This window comes from Salvia hispanica, chromosome 3 (assembly GCF_029641045.1).
Source record: "Salvia hispanica isolate PSC_SH4W2 chromosome 3, Shi_PSC_v1, whole genome shotgun sequence".
Taxonomy (NCBI): domain Eukaryota; kingdom Viridiplantae; phylum Streptophyta; class Magnoliopsida; order Lamiales; family Lamiaceae; genus Salvia; species Salvia hispanica.
In genome coordinates, this window is record NC_142694.1 from 6,449,099 (window position 1) to 6,467,429 (window position 18,331).

The window sequence follows — 18,331 nt, forward strand, 5'->3', positions numbered from 1 at the left end:
GCACGATAGTTTTTTTGTTTTATGTATTTTTTTTATTATGTAATTTTTTTAATTAATGTAATTTTTTTTTTTAATGAAATTAATGAATTTTTCCGTATATGTGTCGTAAATTTAATTCTGTATTTTGTGTTTAATTCTGTAAATTTAGTTGTTTTTTAATTTTGATTGTTGTGGCTAGCCTATTGTTTGTCCAATTATTTGTCCTGATGATGTTGACAGGAGAAATTTTAGTGCTGATGATATGGCATGAGGAGTTTGTGGCTAGAGCCATTGCCATTGTGGATGCTCGCGAAATGTCACGTACCCATTAGCTCAAATACGAAAAGTAGTACTAGTAATACCAAATATTTTGCCAGATAGTAAACCACTCAATTTACAAATTTAATCGCTGAGATTAACTACAGAATATAAAATCAGTGAAGACTCATCGTCCTTGCATTCACACGCACAATTCTGCAAATCATACGAAAGATAAATCATATTTAGAAAAGAAAAAAAATCAAAGATGAGTAATTCAAGTTTATAGGAAATTCACATGAACTTCATTTTGGTGTGAAAAAATAACACATCAAAGAGACTAAAATGAAAAGGATATTCAAATTTAGGTACTACCATAAGAATAAATTTTAAAAAAACTCTATCTTGACCGGTGAAAGAAAATCCCACAGGGGCGACCTGAGAACACATGAATCACCGGGCCTCGATTGAGCTGAAATTGCGATATATGTACTCTCATGACGCCCCTGCCGAACCTTTTCACCATCTTGAATCCATTGTGCTAAAATACTTATACCAATTACACTATGATTTGTTTCATTATATAGGAATCCCCAACCCAAATAATTGGGTGTACTACACCTTTGGTACTTGAAAAGAAGTAATGTACATAATGAATATAAAATGTGTACTAGTCTTGTACATCTTGTTTGTACTCAATCACGTCGGAGTTTCTTCCGTGGAAGGAATGAAGAATATTCAAGTTCGGTCAATGGAATTTATTCAAATATCTATATGTATTTTGTGGTTAATTTTTATTATTATTATTTCATGTTCTCTAGTCTAGGTGATATTTCAAAATTTGAAATTTATGAATTCTCAATTTCATCGTTGTAACTCCACTCCAATAATTTTTATTTTTAGAAAGTTTGGTGATTTCTTTATTTTATTTTTGTTTAAAAGATAATTCGCACACAAATATTAATACTTTAGTTTGATTTTAATAATTTTGAAGGAATTAACTGAATATAATTGATTCGAATTGTCTAGATTGGAGGAAAAATTCATAATTTGAAAATATTACTGCTAGTACTTAATACAATCGGTAAATATTAAGATAAATTAATAAAATCTAAATTTTAAGATAAAATTGTAAAAAATGGGTGTATAGATTTGATTCTGGATAATTTTAGCCCTAATATTATGTCATTTTGTGATCTCCAAAACCTGTCAACTGCAGTCTTGGTGACTGTAAATTGTAAACTAGAAAATCGAGAAGTGTTGAGAGAGAGATGGACAGTGGAGAAGAGAACGATATGGTTTGCTTGGATGAATCTTTCTTCATCAACGACAAGTATTCCTCTTTTTTAAATGCGCTAAATTTCACATCCTTGTTTTTAAACGTGTTTTTTCCCTAAAGATTTAATTTTTTTATGCTTGCAGCTACCAAATCGCAAGGTTTACATTTGGGTCACAAATTCTTGAACTCTACTGCCTCCAGTCCGCCTCAAGTGAGTTCCCACTTCCCTATTCTTCCATTTGCTATCAGAAAGTTGCGATTCTTTAACTGATGCTTATGTGAAAAGCCTGCTTAAGTGGTAAAAGGCAATAACCTGTGATCTTGTAGCTTGTGAAATAGGTAGCATATAATTTAATAAACCTTAATATGCACTCCAATGTATTACAATTGTGGTGAGATTGGGGGAGTTGGAGCATTTTAAGAGTCAGCTAAGAATTTTTAGAAGTTGAAAGGGTTTATGGGAGTGGCCAAGTTGCTTATGGTGGTGGAGGCTGTTACTTCATTTCCAGTGTTAGCTCATTGTAAATGTAGGATTCCCGTGCAGGTTGTTGCTCAAAATGCTAAATTTGTTTGACAATTCTAACAGATACAGTGTTATTACCTTGTTAGTGGTGTCCCGTGCTGTTTGTTGCTCGAAAGGCTCGATTTTTTTGAAAATTCGGTTTCTAGCATAATATTCCCTCCGTCCCCGATTAAGAGTCACACTTTTCCATTTCGGTCTGTCCCCAGTTAAGAGTCACACTTCATTTTTACCGTAAATAGTAAGTAGGTCCCACATTCTACTAACTCAATTCACTCACATTTTATTATAAAACCAATATAAAAAATGGGTTCCACATTCCACTAACTTTTTCAACCAACTATTCTTTACATTTCTTAAAACTCGTGTCTGGTCAAAGTGTGACTCTTAATCGGGGACGGAGGGAGTAATACATTATGTAATTGTTAGTGGTTTCCCGTGTTGTTTGTTGCTTAAAAATGCTCATTTTTTAAAATTCTAAATAATAAATCGTCATGAACTTTTTGTTGTTGTTTCGTGATGTTCTGTTTGTTTCTCAAAATGGCTGATTATTTTAAAGTTTTAATATAATTAAATGTTATGAACTTGTTGGTGGTGTCCTCTGCTTCTGTTGCTTAAGATCCTTGATCCAGTTGCCTGGCTTCAGAAGTTATGTGATTGTGACTGAGATATACGGCTGATTTCTCTTTAGTCTTCATCTGCTTTGTGTTTTGCAAACAATTGAACAAGAAGAGGGCGGAAACTGGAAAGTGAAGGGTCGTTAATTACAGCTTCAATGTAAAGTTTATCATATCAATGTTTTTTTTTGTGTGAGCTTTTCCGGATAGATAAATTACAGCTTCAACTAAGAAGGATCACAAATTGGTGTCAATGTGTATTTTACATAATGCATAAGTGAGGTGAAAATAGATGGGTAAAATATTAGGAAAAGATATGTTACTGCATTGATATCTCTCGGCTTCATCAGATAATATAATACACTGAGGTCTGACCGATATATGTGGCAGCTGATTTTGATTTGACAGGGCAGATGGTATGGCCTGGAGCAGAGCTCTTGAATAATTATCTCTCGAAGAATTCTGACATTCTGCGAGGGTGTTCTGTTATCGAGCTTGGCTCTGGTGTTGGTTAGTATCTGTTGCTTAAATTTCAAGGGTCAGCCTATAACATTCTGTTTCTGCTGCCGATGGCAAAGAATAGGAAGACGAATCCGTCGTTAGCTCCATATTCATTACATGTCACGTGCTCGATTATATTGGATCTTCTAGTGCAGCTTAGAGTGTAGCTATGTGACTACCTTTCAACATAGAAAGAAAAGGAAATTGGTTATAACTCTTCTCCAAGAGAGATTGTGATGAAATACTTTTCACAGGAGATGCCATTATTAACTTCACAAACTATAGAAAAATCTGTCTTTTAACCAAATAGATAATCTTGGTCAAAAAATACATGAACTTTGTATGCTCGATGATAGTTTTCTAATGGGTACCCATATTGTTGGATTTAGTCACACAAAGTTTGCTGTACTTCGGATTTTTTAACTCGTACCATTAAAAAGCTACCATTGAGAGCTTTCTCATGCTGAATCGTGGAGTACTAATATTTACAAAAAAATTTCCATCTTTCAACCAAGATTATTTATTTGGAAAATCCAGCCATGGTTTGCGTATTTACAGGCAATTAACCCTTACATTAACAGATGTTTATAATAATCATGTTCTAGAAAATGAATGAACTGCTACACACATAAACTCTGGGCCGACCTTATTATGCTGTCACTCGAGAATGAACTATTTTCACTAAACTCGATGGTGCAGGCATCACAGGGATACTCTGTAGCAGATTTTGTAGGGAAGTAGTTATGACTGACCATAATGATGAGGTTCTTAAGGCAAGGTTATGCAATATTCTCATCGCTTGAGTGTCTTTGAAGTTTAGATCTCTTGCTGACATGCTCACTTATGTCGAAATGTTCAGATCCTAACAAGGAATATTGAGTTAGACGACTCTTCAAAGAATTCAGCTTGTTCTGCCAGTAAGTGAACTTGCTTCAGGATCATGTCTCTATGTTTTGGAGTCGATTGATATCTATTAATTGTCAGTTTTTTTATTTCAGAATTGAAATCTGCAAAGCTAGAATGGGGAAATTCTGAGCAACTCGATGACATATTGCAGAGGCATCCAGAAGGATTTGATCTTGTTGTTGGAGCTGATATCTATATCCTTGTTACATTTCATGTTTATATATGTTTTTTTCCTAGTTAATTATATTTTTTTTCCGCACGTAATAGAGGAAGTCAAGGTGAAAGCGCATAAAGTTTCAATCCATCGTATACTCCTTCATATACTTCGATGCATATTCTAAAAATGAAGAATCTTTTATCCCAAGAGAAAATGTACCAAGTCTAAAAAAATCGTTCATTTACCTAGTCCTCGACTTCTTAATTGCTATTGCCTTGACAGTTTTGCAAGCTTTCAGCAAGCCAGTGTTCCTCTGCTCTTTCATACTGTTAAAAGGCTCCTCAATGTCGGCCTCAAGAAGAATTGTCGGTTTATACTGGGCTACGTGTCACGAGCCAAAGTGTAAGTACTCCTCTGGATTTAGGATATTCTCAACATCATTATCATGAGTCGTGGTTATGAGCTTTGTGCACGTGCTTGATTTACTGTGTATTGTGCAGAATGGACGATATGGTTATAGGAGAAGCCTCTCGGCATGGACTGCGTATAACTGAAGTTGCTGGAACTCGTGCTGAGATAAGAAATCTTGGTGGAGTTATTTATGAAATTACTTGTCCATGACTCATCAGAAGCGAATCCACGACTCAGATGGAGATTGATATCTGTTCATGGCGATTTTGATAGTTTTTGTTCTCTTGAGAGTCGTTTTGAATGAATCGGGTTAAATTTTTTTCCGGATTAGAAATTTTCTACCCTAATCTTTTCTCCCGATTTATTTGAGTGGACATGTCACTTTTAGACTGGATTGATATCTCTAATCCAATATGTATGGAAGAGTATAATGATGAAATGAAGCAGATTTTCGTATAATCAAATCAATTTATGATTTATTTATCAGTATGCTAATTTTATGCAGTCTAGAGAGATATTGGAACAAAGTGCTCATTAAATAAAAAAATGCAACAAAAGTCCTGCACAAAAGTAGAAGATAAGCAAAGAGGAGAATATTCTACAAGTTGTGAGGAACTTACCAAAGAGAATGATAGGATATACAATTCTGAGCACTTGATATCAGTGTTATTAGTTAATATTTCCACAAGTTTGGTGTAAGTAATTTTTTATTTTAAAAAAGAATTTGATTATTTGTCACCAGTAAGACAGAAAATGTGGAGATACTGAATCCAAAAGTGGTATACTTGCAATTTTATGATCAAAAGTGGATACATAAGAGTAGTACATTATACATTTGTATATTCCCACTTGGGCTTTATCTTACATCTAAGAATTAAAGGAGGCATCATATAATAATGATACAACCTCAAAATAATTTACCTACAACAAATAATGTAACTACTTTTCCTCAACATTTTATTACTGTAAAACTTGAGCAGGCCACAGCTTCTTCCACATAGAGATCTCTTCTTCCCCTCTCAGTTTCCGAATCCCTCCGTAAAATCCATCCGTCTCGTTTCCTTCTTCTCTGTGCTCTCTCCGGTTGATGAATTTTTGCCTCCAAAGGGATCCCGGTGTGTACTGCCTGAACTCCAGCACCACCGTGTCTGCACCGTTACCAAATCTCCACAAGTTAATCAAACTGAGCTTATAAATGTAACAAATTCAAAATCTGCAGACAGTTTATGCATTTACTGGCAGTTAAACCTAGCAAGAATCCAATCTTGTTGTCAAATTTTAAGGTTCATGATGAAACTCTAAGTTTAGTAATATAATCTTAGACTACACCAGTCATCATCATACAGCAGCAACTCAGCCTCAACGCGTTGCAGATAAGTGAAAAGCACGATTACAACAAATAAATATTTGAACCATAAAGACACAAACAAAAAACAAAATAAACATAAAGAAAAGTAGAGAGGTCCATATTGGTTGGCCATAAGCATCACATTGAGACAGCACTCATGAGTTTGCTGCTCGAGATTACGACAGGCTAAGTCACGAGCTATTTTAATGGTCCAACGATAGGCACAAGGGGAACCCCACAATGCACGAAAAATGGGAGCCAAATGATATTTAATGACCACCTTCTTTAAAGAGATATAATATGGCTTTATGAGTGATGAGAATGAGATCTCACAAATGATATTTAGACACACATGACCTCTCAGTATCTCTTGCCTAGTAATCCTACTTTTCGACTAAGTTTATTTCATCTCCAGCGTTTACTATCAGGGGGCGTTTATTTTGAGCGATAGATTAATTGTGAATTTGTTTGACCGTTTTATCAACGTAGAAGATATGGCAGCAAACTCACCACTATCATGACACCGGCAGTAACTGGCGTTCCCATCGCAAGTTTCCAAGTGGCCTATAACACCGTACCACCAACCTGCACACATTTGCAAAACATTTTCCATTCAGCTTGTGCCATCATCTATTCGAGATAATTTCTAGCCTATTCGATAGGAATTTTCAAACAAACGACAAATGAGATGCATTAAGAGTTGACAAGAACTTCCCATCAAGCAAGAATGAAAAGACATGCCACCTTCCTCTTTTAAGAAAACAAGGTTGAATATATCCAAAAGTTTGAAGAAGTCAATTATGGTGTGAGTTGAAAAGGAAAGGTAAGTTATTGGCTTGGACTTCAAATCCTTTTATGAAGCTTCTTGGTAGATATGCCACTCACACCTACCACACACATACCATGTGATGCAAATGAAAGAACTAACTCACACACACCATATGAAAAAAGCTACCAACACTAACTCGTTTGTGCCAAGAGGGAGAAATCAATACCATATGATTCAAATGAAAGAACTAAAAGAGTATGAACAATACCATATGGGAACTCTTTGTTTCGTCTCCATTGGATCTCGATGTGATCCTCAGGGTGGAGGTCGTGCAAGCAATCCGAAATGTGAAGATCGTGAGGTGAAGTGTGGACAAGGGGAGCCCTAAACCTATCCCATGTCACACCACTCTCAACAGCACTTGCTCTTGCTCCATGAGCAGGATATCTACACACCAACAAATCAAAACAACCATCTTTTAACACTATGCATCATCACAAAATCCTTAGCCTCAATCAAGCATATGTCATTGTAACCTGGCATTGAAGGTGTCAGTTTTCCTATCATAGCTCAGCATAGCATCATAGCAAGACAACATAAATCCCACATGACCATTCTGCACACACACACACACACATCAACAACAAGATCAATCAACACTTGTGTATGACAGAAATCCAAGAAATCAACACAAACTTGAAAATACAAACCTCACGGTTATAAACTTGAGCAGGAAACCAGAACTTTCCAGACTCAAGAGCAAGATACTTGGACATAACCGAATCAACGGCCGTGAAGGAGCTCCTCCTCCTCCCACCACCGCCGCTCAATCCAGATCTAATCAACCCCCACAAATACCCCACCACCCCCTTCTGCAGCTTCTCCCCATTCAAGAAAGAAAGCTCTTCTCTTGAAGCAATAAAACACTCCCATTCTTTGGCCGCAGCAGCCCCAAAAATCCCACCCCATTTCCCCTCCATATGCTTCCGCCACAGATGATCGCTCACGCAGCCGTCTCTCAGGGAAGTGCACACGCTCGCCATCCTGCACAGCCCCTCCGGGGGCAGCTTCTCGAGGATGCATTCCAGCACCAGGTCAGGCAACTCCAGCACCGACATCGCCGTTGCTGCGGAAGGCTTGGATTTGGGCGACATTATTGAAGTGAGGAATAATGAGAAGAAGGAAGTGATCAAGAAGAGAAGAGAGAGTGTAGCATTTCACAATCTTGCTCTCAATATATAGACTATAGAGAGAGATGAAGAAAAAAATACACCCCACAGGCCCCCACACACACACGCAAGTATACGTGTGAATTGTAGAGTCAATTTACAGTGTTGAAAATTCTTGAAGAGAGGTGGCTTTTAATTGGCCAATTAGAGTGGGATTAGCAGAAGCCCACCTAACTAAAACTGTGGGGCTATGAACAAAGAAGCAAGAAAATCTTTTTCTAGTAATAAAAAAGGATTATCTTCAGACACGTATAAAGATCCTTTCTCTTCGAAATGATCTTTGCCTTAAGCAGGCACGGAATCTAAGAAGACTCAAATTGTAGCATTCGAGGTCGGCCAAGCTGTTATTGAGTTGGATTCGAATCAAATATTTAAGAATTCAGAATTGATTGGATGATGAAAATTTGATTGAATGTATATATAATTGGAAATGGGTTTTTGATTAAAAACTGTCAACAAAAAAGGACACAATTTTCTTTTCAAATTATTCATTAGAGATTTGCTAATTTTTGTTTATAGTAATTAAAAGAGTTCAATCTTCACTCACACAAATACACAATATTAACATTTTAAGTAAAAAATATTAGTGTGGTGGCAAGAAAAAATTATTTTATATGGGAAAGTATACTACATTTATCTATAAACAGTAAGTAAGTATACTATTTTACTGCATATCATAATCACTCACATATGGTACTAGTATTAGTACTAGTATTATCTATTCTCTTAGTTACTTTTTTTTTATCTTACTATTCCCTTACTTACAAACAGTAAGTCTATTGCTATTTTCGTTCATCCACATAGTACTCCCTCCGTCCCATAAAAGTTGAGATAAAACTTTTGGGCACGGAGGTTAAGAATTTATATTAAATAAATAGGAGAGATGAAAAAAGTAGGAAAAATAAGAGAGAGTAAAGTAAATGATGGAATAAAAAATGAGTGATTAGATGTTTTGTCTTTTGTTAAAAAAAGAAAATGACTCAACTTTGTTGGGACGGGTTAAAAAGGAATACGACTCAACTTTTATGGGACGGAGGGAGTAATATTTTTATTTTACTGTATGTCATAATCACTAGGAGATGTGAGCCATTTTTCACTTAACATAAGTATATATCCTCTCTTTTTTTAAAACTTGTGTGCTTTCTTTCGTATCTTACTCTTCATAGATGTAGTAGTAACCTAGTGGTATAATATGTTTTTTAAAACAATAAATTTGGGATTTATGTTTATTGGAGTAGTAATAGTCACTTTAATATCATGTTTAAATTTCAATTATTTACAAAATATTCAAAATTTCGTTTTTTGTACTACTCTCATGTTACCTCAGTTTAAGTGCACGTCCAATTTATATCATTTGATACTACAAATCATTCTACCTATGATATCAATTAAGAAATCGTTAATTGGTTGCAAGGCCTCCAATTATTAGTATATTACGCTAATTTATCAAACATAAACTTTTATGAATCTTCCTACAAATTCTAACTTCAGCCAAATTAAAATTAATGTACATCACTTAAAATTGATGATATTGCAGTAGAATAAAGAGGTGGAAAGTTCAATATTCAAAACAATATCGTTTTAATTATTAATAGAAATATAAAACATAATCAGTTTTCAAGTTACTTCTCCTTTTCTTATCCATTGTAATCCGCGTGGACCAGCGTTTTGGTGTCCCAAATCTTGGCCACCAACCAAATAATGCAATAATTAAGTAATTAACTATTCTTTAGCTCCTAAAAAGAAGTAATTGATTATCATTATCCTAATATAAGAAGATTTAGTAGAACCTACAAATCCATAAAAACTAACCTTATAAGAATTTATTAGCTAACTAATGTGATTCTCGTGACTAATAGTAGATTCGGATGATCTATGAGGTCGGTTAGCGTGGCGATATTAAATTAAATAGAAAGTTAGGTAAAACAAATGCTATGCCAATAATTCAAGAGAATAATTGTGGTTGATTGCATTTCTTTTAAGTGATTGTGCAAATAAGTGACACATTGTGAATCTCATGTGATATTGCGCAATTCGACTAGCTTAGCAAGTAGGTACAGATTGGCATATCCAAGCGGGTCCGGAAAATTCAATTAAATTTGGCATTTAGAGCCATACTCACCACAATCTAATAGTGTAGCAGAACGCAAAAATCGAATTCTAAAAGAGATGAATGCGTTGCTACTAAGTTCAGGATTACCACATAACATGTGGGGGGATAGGCTATTTTAACAGCCAACTATATCCTAAACAAAATTCCACTCAAAGGAAAAGACGTCACTCCTTATGAGTTGTGGAAAGGTAGGAAACCATCCTACAAATACCTCAAAGTGTGGGGGTGTTTGGCAAAGGTGATGGTTCCCCCGCCCAAAGAAGTTACAATTGGCCCTAAAACAGTCGATTGTATCTTCATTGGATATGCACTTAACAGTAGTGCATATAGATTTGTTGTTCACAAGTCTGAAATATCGACTATCATAGTAGGAACAACAATCGAGTCAAGGAATGCCGTATTTCTCGAAAATACATTTCCTTGCAATGACAAAGAAGAAGTCCCAAACAATTCTAATACAAGAATTGAGGATGAGGCCACTAGTTCTAAAACAGTGGATGAAGCACTAGTTCTAAATCCACGGATGAAGAGCCTAAATCGCGCAAGCGAGTGAGACCTGATCCAAGTGATGCAGTACTAAGACGTGGTAGTAGGGTCAGAACACCAAAAACATTTGGTCTTGACTACATTGCATTTATGTTGGATGAAGAGCCAACGTCAATAAAAGTAGCATTCGATGGCCCAGACGGGTTACATTGGAGAGAAGCTGTTCAAAGCGAAATTGACTCAATTTTGCTAAACCACACTTGGGTATTGGTTGATTTGTCCGAAGGTGCGAAACCTTTAGGGTGCAAATGGGTGCTTAAAAGAAAATTTAAGGCCGATGGAACAGTGGATAAGTATAAAGCCCGATTAGTTGTAAAGGGTTTTAAACAAAAGGAAGGACATGACTTCTTCGATACCTATTCACCTGTAACGAGGATTACATCTATCCAAGTGCTTCTCGCGATTGCTGCATTGCACAATCTTGAGATTCATCAAATGGATGTTAAGATTGCGTTTCTAAATGGTGAATTAGAGGATGAAATCTATATGGAACAACCCAAAGGGTTTGTAGTTTCTGGACAAGAGAAAAAGGTATGCAAACTCGTAAAGTCCCTATATGGATTGAAACAAGCGCCGTTGCAATGGCACTTGAAGTTTGATAATGTGATGCTATCAAATGAGTTTAAAATCAACGAGTGTGACAAATGTGTCTATATTAAAAGCACTGATAACGGGTACGTTATAGTGTGTCTCTACGCTGATGACATGTTAATCTTGGGTAGTAACACTCAAGTGATTAACGAGACAAAAACCATGTTAAAGAGAAACTTTGACATGAAAGACATGGGTCTAGCCGATGTAATTCTTGGAACGAAAATTCTAAGAACATCCGATGGAATCATCTTAACCCAATCTCATTATGTTGAGAAGATATTGAAGAAATTCAATGCCTACGATGGCGCGCCGGTTAAGACTCCAATTGAACTCAATGTTCACTTGAGCAAAAACAAGGGCGAACCCGTTGCACAAGAAGAATATGCACGGGTCATTGGGTGCATTATGTACTTAACTAATTGCACTCGGCTGGACATTGCTAGTGTCGTGAACAAGCTGAGTCGCTACACGAGTAATCCAAGCAAAGAGCATTGGAGAGCTCTTGTAAGGGTTTTGAGATATCTAAAACATACTCAAAATCATGGGCTACACTTTTCGAGATACCCCCCGGTACTTGAAGGGTACTGTGATGCGAATTGGATATCCGACAATAAGGACTCACTTTCAACAAGTGGATACGTCTTTACTATTGGGAGTGGTGCTGTATCGTGGAAATCCACGAAACAGATATGTATAGCCCGTTCAACTATGGAATCAGAATTCATAGCTTTAGATAAAGCTGGGGAAGAAGCCGAATGACTTAAGAACTTCCTTGAGGATATTCCAGGTTGATGTAAGCCAGTGCCTCCAGTGTTGATTCACTGTGATAGCGAAGCCGCTATCGGGAGGGCAAATAATGGCTTCTATAACGGTAAGTCTCGACATATTCGTCGACGACATAATACCGTAAGACATTTGATCACAACAGGCGTGATTACAATTGACTATGTGAAGTCAATAGATAATCTAGCGGATCCGCTAACCAAATGGTTAAACCGTGATCAGATGAATAAGTTGCTAGAGGGAATGAGTTTGAAATCCACAAACTAAAGAATTGTCATAGTGCTAACCCAACCATGATGACTGGAGATCCCAAGAACTTGGTTCAATGGGAAAACTAAGCTATGAGAGTTCGTGAGAAACACTCATCTACATCTATTCCCTAGAGAGCAATAGAGTGTTTGAAAACTTGTCTTGTGGTGAGGATAAGTCTATTACAAACTAAGCTATGAGACTTTTAATGATTCCTAAGGATCTCAAGGAGATTAAGTTCTCAAAGAGACCGAGTAGGGCAAGATACTCGAGCAGGAATCACCTATGTAAGTGTAAAGTGTGGCCGCTTCAAATTACACACTTATGAATCCAAAGGGGTGTCCAAGGCCGCAAAGGACACAAAACGTGAGAACGGATGAGGTTGAGGTGTTTAAGTGTTAACACCATTGTCTCGGTGCACGCCGTGGGGGACTAGTTCAAAGCATCGCGCTACTAGGCCGCCTGTGTATCCGATGGCGTTGACTATGGAAGGTTCAAAGCTAAAAGCTACCTATCCTTATGCTTATATGCCTCTCGAGGGTTGAGCTTGTGTCTTCATGCATTTGCATTTGGTTATTTCCACTCATGTGGGGGATTGTTGGAATCTATGCCCAGTCAATGAACTTTGACCAATTATAATTTCAACGAGACATTTAATTTTGTGAAATTAAATGATATAGCGTCGATCTACGTTCGGAGTAGATGACCGTGGTATATTCATTTTGTCAAATCCGATTCCCGATGAGTGAGAAATAAGAGATTAAAGTTGTGCAAAATTGCAAACTTAATGAGCTATGAGAAAAGCTTAGGGAATAATTAAGAGAGTTAATTATCCCACATTGGAAGTTACAACCTTATTAAAACTAGGTATTTAATAAGAAGGATTATTACATGGAATAATTATAGTAGACTAAGATGGGTTGTAGAGCCCACACGCGCGCACACGCGTGCGCCGCCGCCGCCGCGAGCCTCGAGCCCGAGCCCGTGCTCGTGCCCTTGGACTTGGACTTGGATCTTGGCAATTGGTCTTTGGGTGGTCTTTGGGCTGTTCTTTGGGCCTGGTTGTGGGCTTGGCCCAAGGCTAGTGGGTCTAGGGTCTAATTCTTTTTAGACCACCACCGTTTCCACGTCAGCGAGCCAAGCGGGATGACACCTCGTCAGTATGACGCGGTAAGCCAACGTGGCTGACACGTGGCAGTCCACGTCATGACTAAATCTAGAAGCATCTAGATTCAACCTCTCTAGCTCTAAGCGTGTAACGGCCCGTAACGCCCGAACGTTACAGCTCGTAACCGACGACCGTTACGGTCTGGCATTGATGACAGCCATCAAGGCTGCGTTGACCCCTACAGTGGACTGAGCCTATAAATAGGCTAGCCATTCTAGCATTCTACACACAGAAACTAGAATCCACTCTGCATCATACACTCTTTCCTCCATCTGCATTGTTCTTCTGTCGAAGCTCTGCCCTCTCCTCCATCCAGTTCGCCGGAGCTCTGTTGATAGCGGTGCTGCTTCACCAGAGACGCAACCGTTTTATCTTTGAGGACGAAACGCCAATCCGAAGAGCACTACCGGGGCGTATCTCGTCTTGCGGAAAGAGGCCTCCTCGACTCGGCTATTTCCTTTTTCCTACGGTTTATAGTTTCGATCTCCTTGTAATTCAGTTTCAGTTATTTCTTTTGTATTCCTTTTGGGTTGTATTACGCCCGGCTTTTTATCTCTTGTAATTCAGAAACCAACACGTCATTCATCGCCTAGCAATGACCGTCATATTGCATCTGAATTCAGAGACTAGAGACAACTTTCTTCATTGTGTCCGACCCTAAGAATTTCATTTTCTAAATTTACAGGTAGAATGCACAATAGTCCATCTATTTCTTCATCTTCTTCTCCAGGAAACTCAACACCTTCGAGATTTATATTGCTTACTTGACTCATCTAATCTAATATCATTGACTCATATCTGCCCAAGCATTCATCATAATTAAGGTTTGGGGATAGAGTAAAACCACCTATTATAAATTTAAACAAATAAGCATAGGGAAATGCTAAAATGACAACGCTAATTTGGATGACACTGTGCCACCAATCTGAGCCGTTAGATTTTAGGTGAGATGCAATTTTAGCATGCCATTTGACAGTCTCAATTTTTTTTAAAAATAATTAAAAGAATGCAAAAGGCTATAATTGTAAATCAAAGTTCTAGCAGATTCTCTCCAAACGTAGATCACGGTATTCGTCCTCTCTTTCTTCAATATCAGCATTTAATCCATCAAATCTTAAGCAAAGAATCGCCTTCAATCTCTGTAATTCTCTAAATCGCTTGTGCTACTTTCATTCCACTAATTTCAATCGGTGTAATTCTTCCACATCACACTATGCTACTTTCAATCTTTTTTTTCAATTCTGCAGATATTCAATCTCTGTTATTCTCGTAGATAGTCAATCTCTGCAATTCTTCATTAAATCTTCCATCTTCATTGAATACATGGAGAATGATGTTCCTACTGATGTCCAATTCACTGATTTCGCAAACGGTTAATATTTACTTATAATCGTGTGATTGTTATTATAGTTCATGGATTTTGATATGTGATTGAATTTCATGAATTTCATGTGTAATTGAACTCACAGATTTATATCTTCTCTTGTAAATGAAATTTATGTGATGAGAATTGAAATCGCGGGGTTTATATTTCATAACTTATTGCAATTTAGTGATTGAGTGTTTGTATTACGCCATACAGATTTCGTCTGTCAGATTGCTTGACTGAATATGTTATATCGATTGCTCATGTTTAATAAATTGCATGTCAGTGTTTGGGATTCCCAGATAATTTAATGACCAATTGAAGATATTCTCTAATATCATGAGCTTGCAAATGAAATTTATGTATTTGTAATTAAATTTCATAGAGTTCAGATATAAAGACAGATTGTAATTTATTATTGACTGTTTTTATTTCTCCATAAAGATTTTGTATGCCACATTGCTTGTTTAAATATGTGACATTGCTTACTTATGGGTATTAAATTGCATGTCAGTTTTCAGCTGTAATGCTAGATTTCAGAAAAGAGTTGGAGAGCAACTCCCCGCCTTGCCTGATATTGAAAAAAGGAAAAGAGTGGAAGAAGATTTTTATTTCATTGGTTGACTATATGTAATTGAAGTTCAGACACCGAAAGAGTTGAGAGCAACTCTTCGGCATTGCTTGTCTTTAACAAGTTTTTTCACATACTATCATAAAATATCAATTAGTGCTTGCCTCAGAATGTGTAATTGCTTGGTTGCATGTGTTGGATTGGATGCTTTGTAATTTGAAATAACATATCTTGTCATTAATTCCATATTCTTCTTTATAATTTAATTGCATCACATATTGCACGTCAATTTATAATTTAGTGATTGGTAGTACCAAGGATTTAAACAGATTAGAGCTACAAGAGTTTGTTTAGCTTGCCAATGTGTCAGAATTTGCACACGATTGTAAATCATGTCTTATGATTGTTTAACATTCGTCTACACCAAACAAAATAGAAATCCAAAAACCATCAATGTATACACCCAAAGAAACCAACGGTCATCGACCATCAAGAGTTAGTTTACTAAAAATTTGAACAAAAGACAGTGATGTTCATTCTCCGATAACAATATCTTTTACTATTCAAGGTACGGGGTACTCTGCAACCATCTTTTCTAACATCAACGGGTCCTTTTCTTTTGTGCCTCTTCAAAGTGGCGTGTTGTTGTACTCTTTACGTCATCCACAAACTTATTTTGAGCTTGTGTAGATTTCCTTCGAGAGTTCTCCTCTTCTGTGGGCTCTATGGTTACCTTCTTTTTCTAAGCATTGTTTAATTGTGTTCTGTGTTGCACGATGAAAACCATTACACTTATCATGTATTAACAAGCACATTTCCAACCATTAGTAAGCAAATTATACACATGTCTTTTCACACATATTCAATGTTTTATTAAAGCGAAACATTAAAGGAGCAATTAATAAGGTTGAACAAGCAATTCTAACAAACTGAACAAGCAGTTGAACATACTTAACAAGCAATTCTAACACTCTGAATAAGCATACAATATAATAGAACAAAGCAATTAGTAATGCTCAATCAAACGTCATTAGTTTGTAGGATCTTTGTTTACCTTCCTTTTTTAACCATCATAATAAGTGTGTCCTGTATTGAATGACCGAAACTATTAGTCTGTTGACTCGTCTCAAGTTTGACAAGCAACAAGCATATATGTATATATGTATTAAGCAGATATACGATAAAACATAAGCAATTGAACCAGCAAGCATATATATGTAATCACATAAGTATTTTTCATACTAGTAGAAGCAATTTGAAATTTCTAACCATTTTAATTAGCGAGTCCTAGGTTCAACTATTAGACTAAAAGCTTAGTCTTGAGTATGCCAAGCAGCAAGCTAATATGTAGTAAGCAGATATACAGTACAACATAAGCAATTAAAGTAGCAAGCAAATATATGGTAACACACAAGCATTTTTCAAACTTGTGTCAAGCAATTCGAGATAATTTTTTTAACTATTCTAATCAGCAAGTCCCGTGTCTAACAACCAAAACTATTACATTGTTGGCTTGTTATCGAGTATTCCAAGCATCAAGCAGATATGTAGTAAGCAGATATATACTAAACCACACGCAATTTTAGTGGCAAGCAGATTTATGGTCACACAAGTATTTATCCAACTAGAAATTTAACCATTCCTAAAAGCAGTGAAGCAATTCACTACTATTTTTTGCTAAAGTGTAGATAAAGCAATCCATAATGTTTAATCAAGCGATTCACCACAACCCATCAAACAATTTTCCATTTATTAAGCAGTCAAAATTGCAAAACACTAAAAAAAAAAGAATATTAAACAGATCTATACTCAATTTTCAATATTCCAAACCTCTGAGAATAGTAGTGCATCAACCAACACATCATATGTTAACAACTATTGCTATAACGAAACATGAACAAATGCAAAGCCAATAGCAAAACAAACATCTTCGTAGCTACATATGAAGCACTTTCAAATGAAAATGAAACATTGACATCTGCGAGCAAGCACGCAAATTGGACAACATAAGCAATTATCACTCATTACTCAAGCAATTCGTTTAGTTTTTGGAATTAGATTCAAGGCAATCAATTTGTATTATATAGAGAAGCAATTAATCAAACATAGTGAAACAATTCACTACTATTTAAAGAAATCCATAATGTTTAATCAAACAATTCACCTCAATCGCAAAGAAGCACATTGAAGCAATTCAATGCCACTTTTTTTGCATGAGTATAGATAAAGTGTTAGTACAAACCTATCCCACATCGGACATCTGAGGGAAGTTGGAAGGTGTATATAATTCCTGTCCAACCCCAATTAGTTTGAGGCCTTTTGGGAGTGACCCAAAAACAAATCCGTGCGGGCTTGACCCAAAGCGGACAATATCAAACTAATGTTTGCCGACGCCGACATTCCTGACATAAAGCAATCCATAATGTTTAATCAAGCAATTCACTACACTCCCGTCAAGCAATTAACGCATAAGCTGGATCAAAAAATTGCATAAATAGATCAAATAATTGCATATACAGAGAAATAACAAATTGAAGAAATGCATACTCATCAAGTACCAAACGATTAGAAAGAAATAACGATTCATAAAATTTCATACAAATCAATTACCCTACCATCATCAACAAAACAGAAAATTGAATACACATCAATTACCCAACAGTCAGCAGCAATACCAAATCAAAAAATTGCATGCACAATTACCCAACCTGTCGTGGGCAGGAATCAAGAGCATCGTAGAAGCATCTATGAATAGCAGATAGTGTCGCCATCCATCGGATGCAATCATAAACGATGAGAGAGCAAGGTTGGACAAATTTCATCAACGAAGCTCCTTCTTCCGTGGCCTGCTGCAACGCTAGGTTGGAGGCGAAGACAACTGATGGAAAGCAACGATTTCTTCTTAGGGTTTCTGGATTGAGAGCGCCGATTAATTGCAGAATAAGAGACAGAGAAAGGTGGGAGAGA

General features: G+C 36.5%; 2 protein-coding genes and 2 long non-coding RNA genes across 4 annotated transcripts; 1 reads left to right on the forward strand and 3 right to left on the reverse strand.

The window, feature by feature from the left end:
* Positions 1 to 315: 315 nt before the first annotated feature.
* Positions 316 to 782, reverse strand: LOC125216500 (uncharacterized). Its single transcript, XR_007175423.2, has 2 exons — positions 613 to 782; positions 316 to 453 (listed from the first exon to the last, which is right to left on the reverse strand). It is a non-coding gene; the product is annotated as an uncharacterized LOC125216500 (long non-coding RNA).
* A 554-nt stretch (positions 783 to 1,336) lies between these two features.
* On the forward strand, positions 1,337 to 5,092 carry LOC125211700 (Putative methyltransferase family protein). Its single transcript, XM_048111606.2, has 8 exons — positions 1,337 to 1,570; positions 1,660 to 1,727; positions 3,044 to 3,163; positions 3,854 to 3,927; positions 4,014 to 4,071; positions 4,153 to 4,254; positions 4,508 to 4,619; positions 4,718 to 5,092. The coding sequence occupies exons 1-8, from the start codon at positions 1,509 to 1,511 to the stop codon at positions 4,836 to 4,838; spliced, it is 717 nt and encodes a 238-aa protein (XP_047967563.1). The 5' UTR covers positions 1,337 to 1,508; the 3' UTR covers positions 4,839 to 5,092.
* A 298-nt stretch (positions 5,093 to 5,390) lies between these two features.
* On the reverse strand, positions 5,391 to 7,990 carry LOC125210775 (F-box family protein). Its single transcript, XM_048110361.2, has 5 exons — positions 7,456 to 7,990; positions 7,282 to 7,361; positions 7,014 to 7,192; positions 6,487 to 6,561; positions 5,391 to 5,776 (listed from the first exon to the last, which is right to left on the reverse strand). Exons 1-5 carry the CDS (start codon positions 7,897 to 7,899, stop codon positions 5,589 to 5,591), a joined length of 966 nt encoding a protein of 321 aa, XP_047966318.2. The 5' UTR covers positions 7,900 to 7,990; the 3' UTR covers positions 5,391 to 5,588.
* A 7,842-nt stretch (positions 7,991 to 15,832) lies between these two features.
* Positions 15,833 to 17,761, reverse strand: LOC148930029 (uncharacterized). The gene is made up of 3 exons (XR_016136477.1): positions 17,607 to 17,761; positions 16,419 to 16,450; positions 15,833 to 16,128 (listed from the first exon to the last, which is right to left on the reverse strand). It is a non-coding gene; the product is annotated as an uncharacterized LOC148930029 (long non-coding RNA).
* Positions 17,762 to 18,331: the final 570 nt, after the last annotated feature.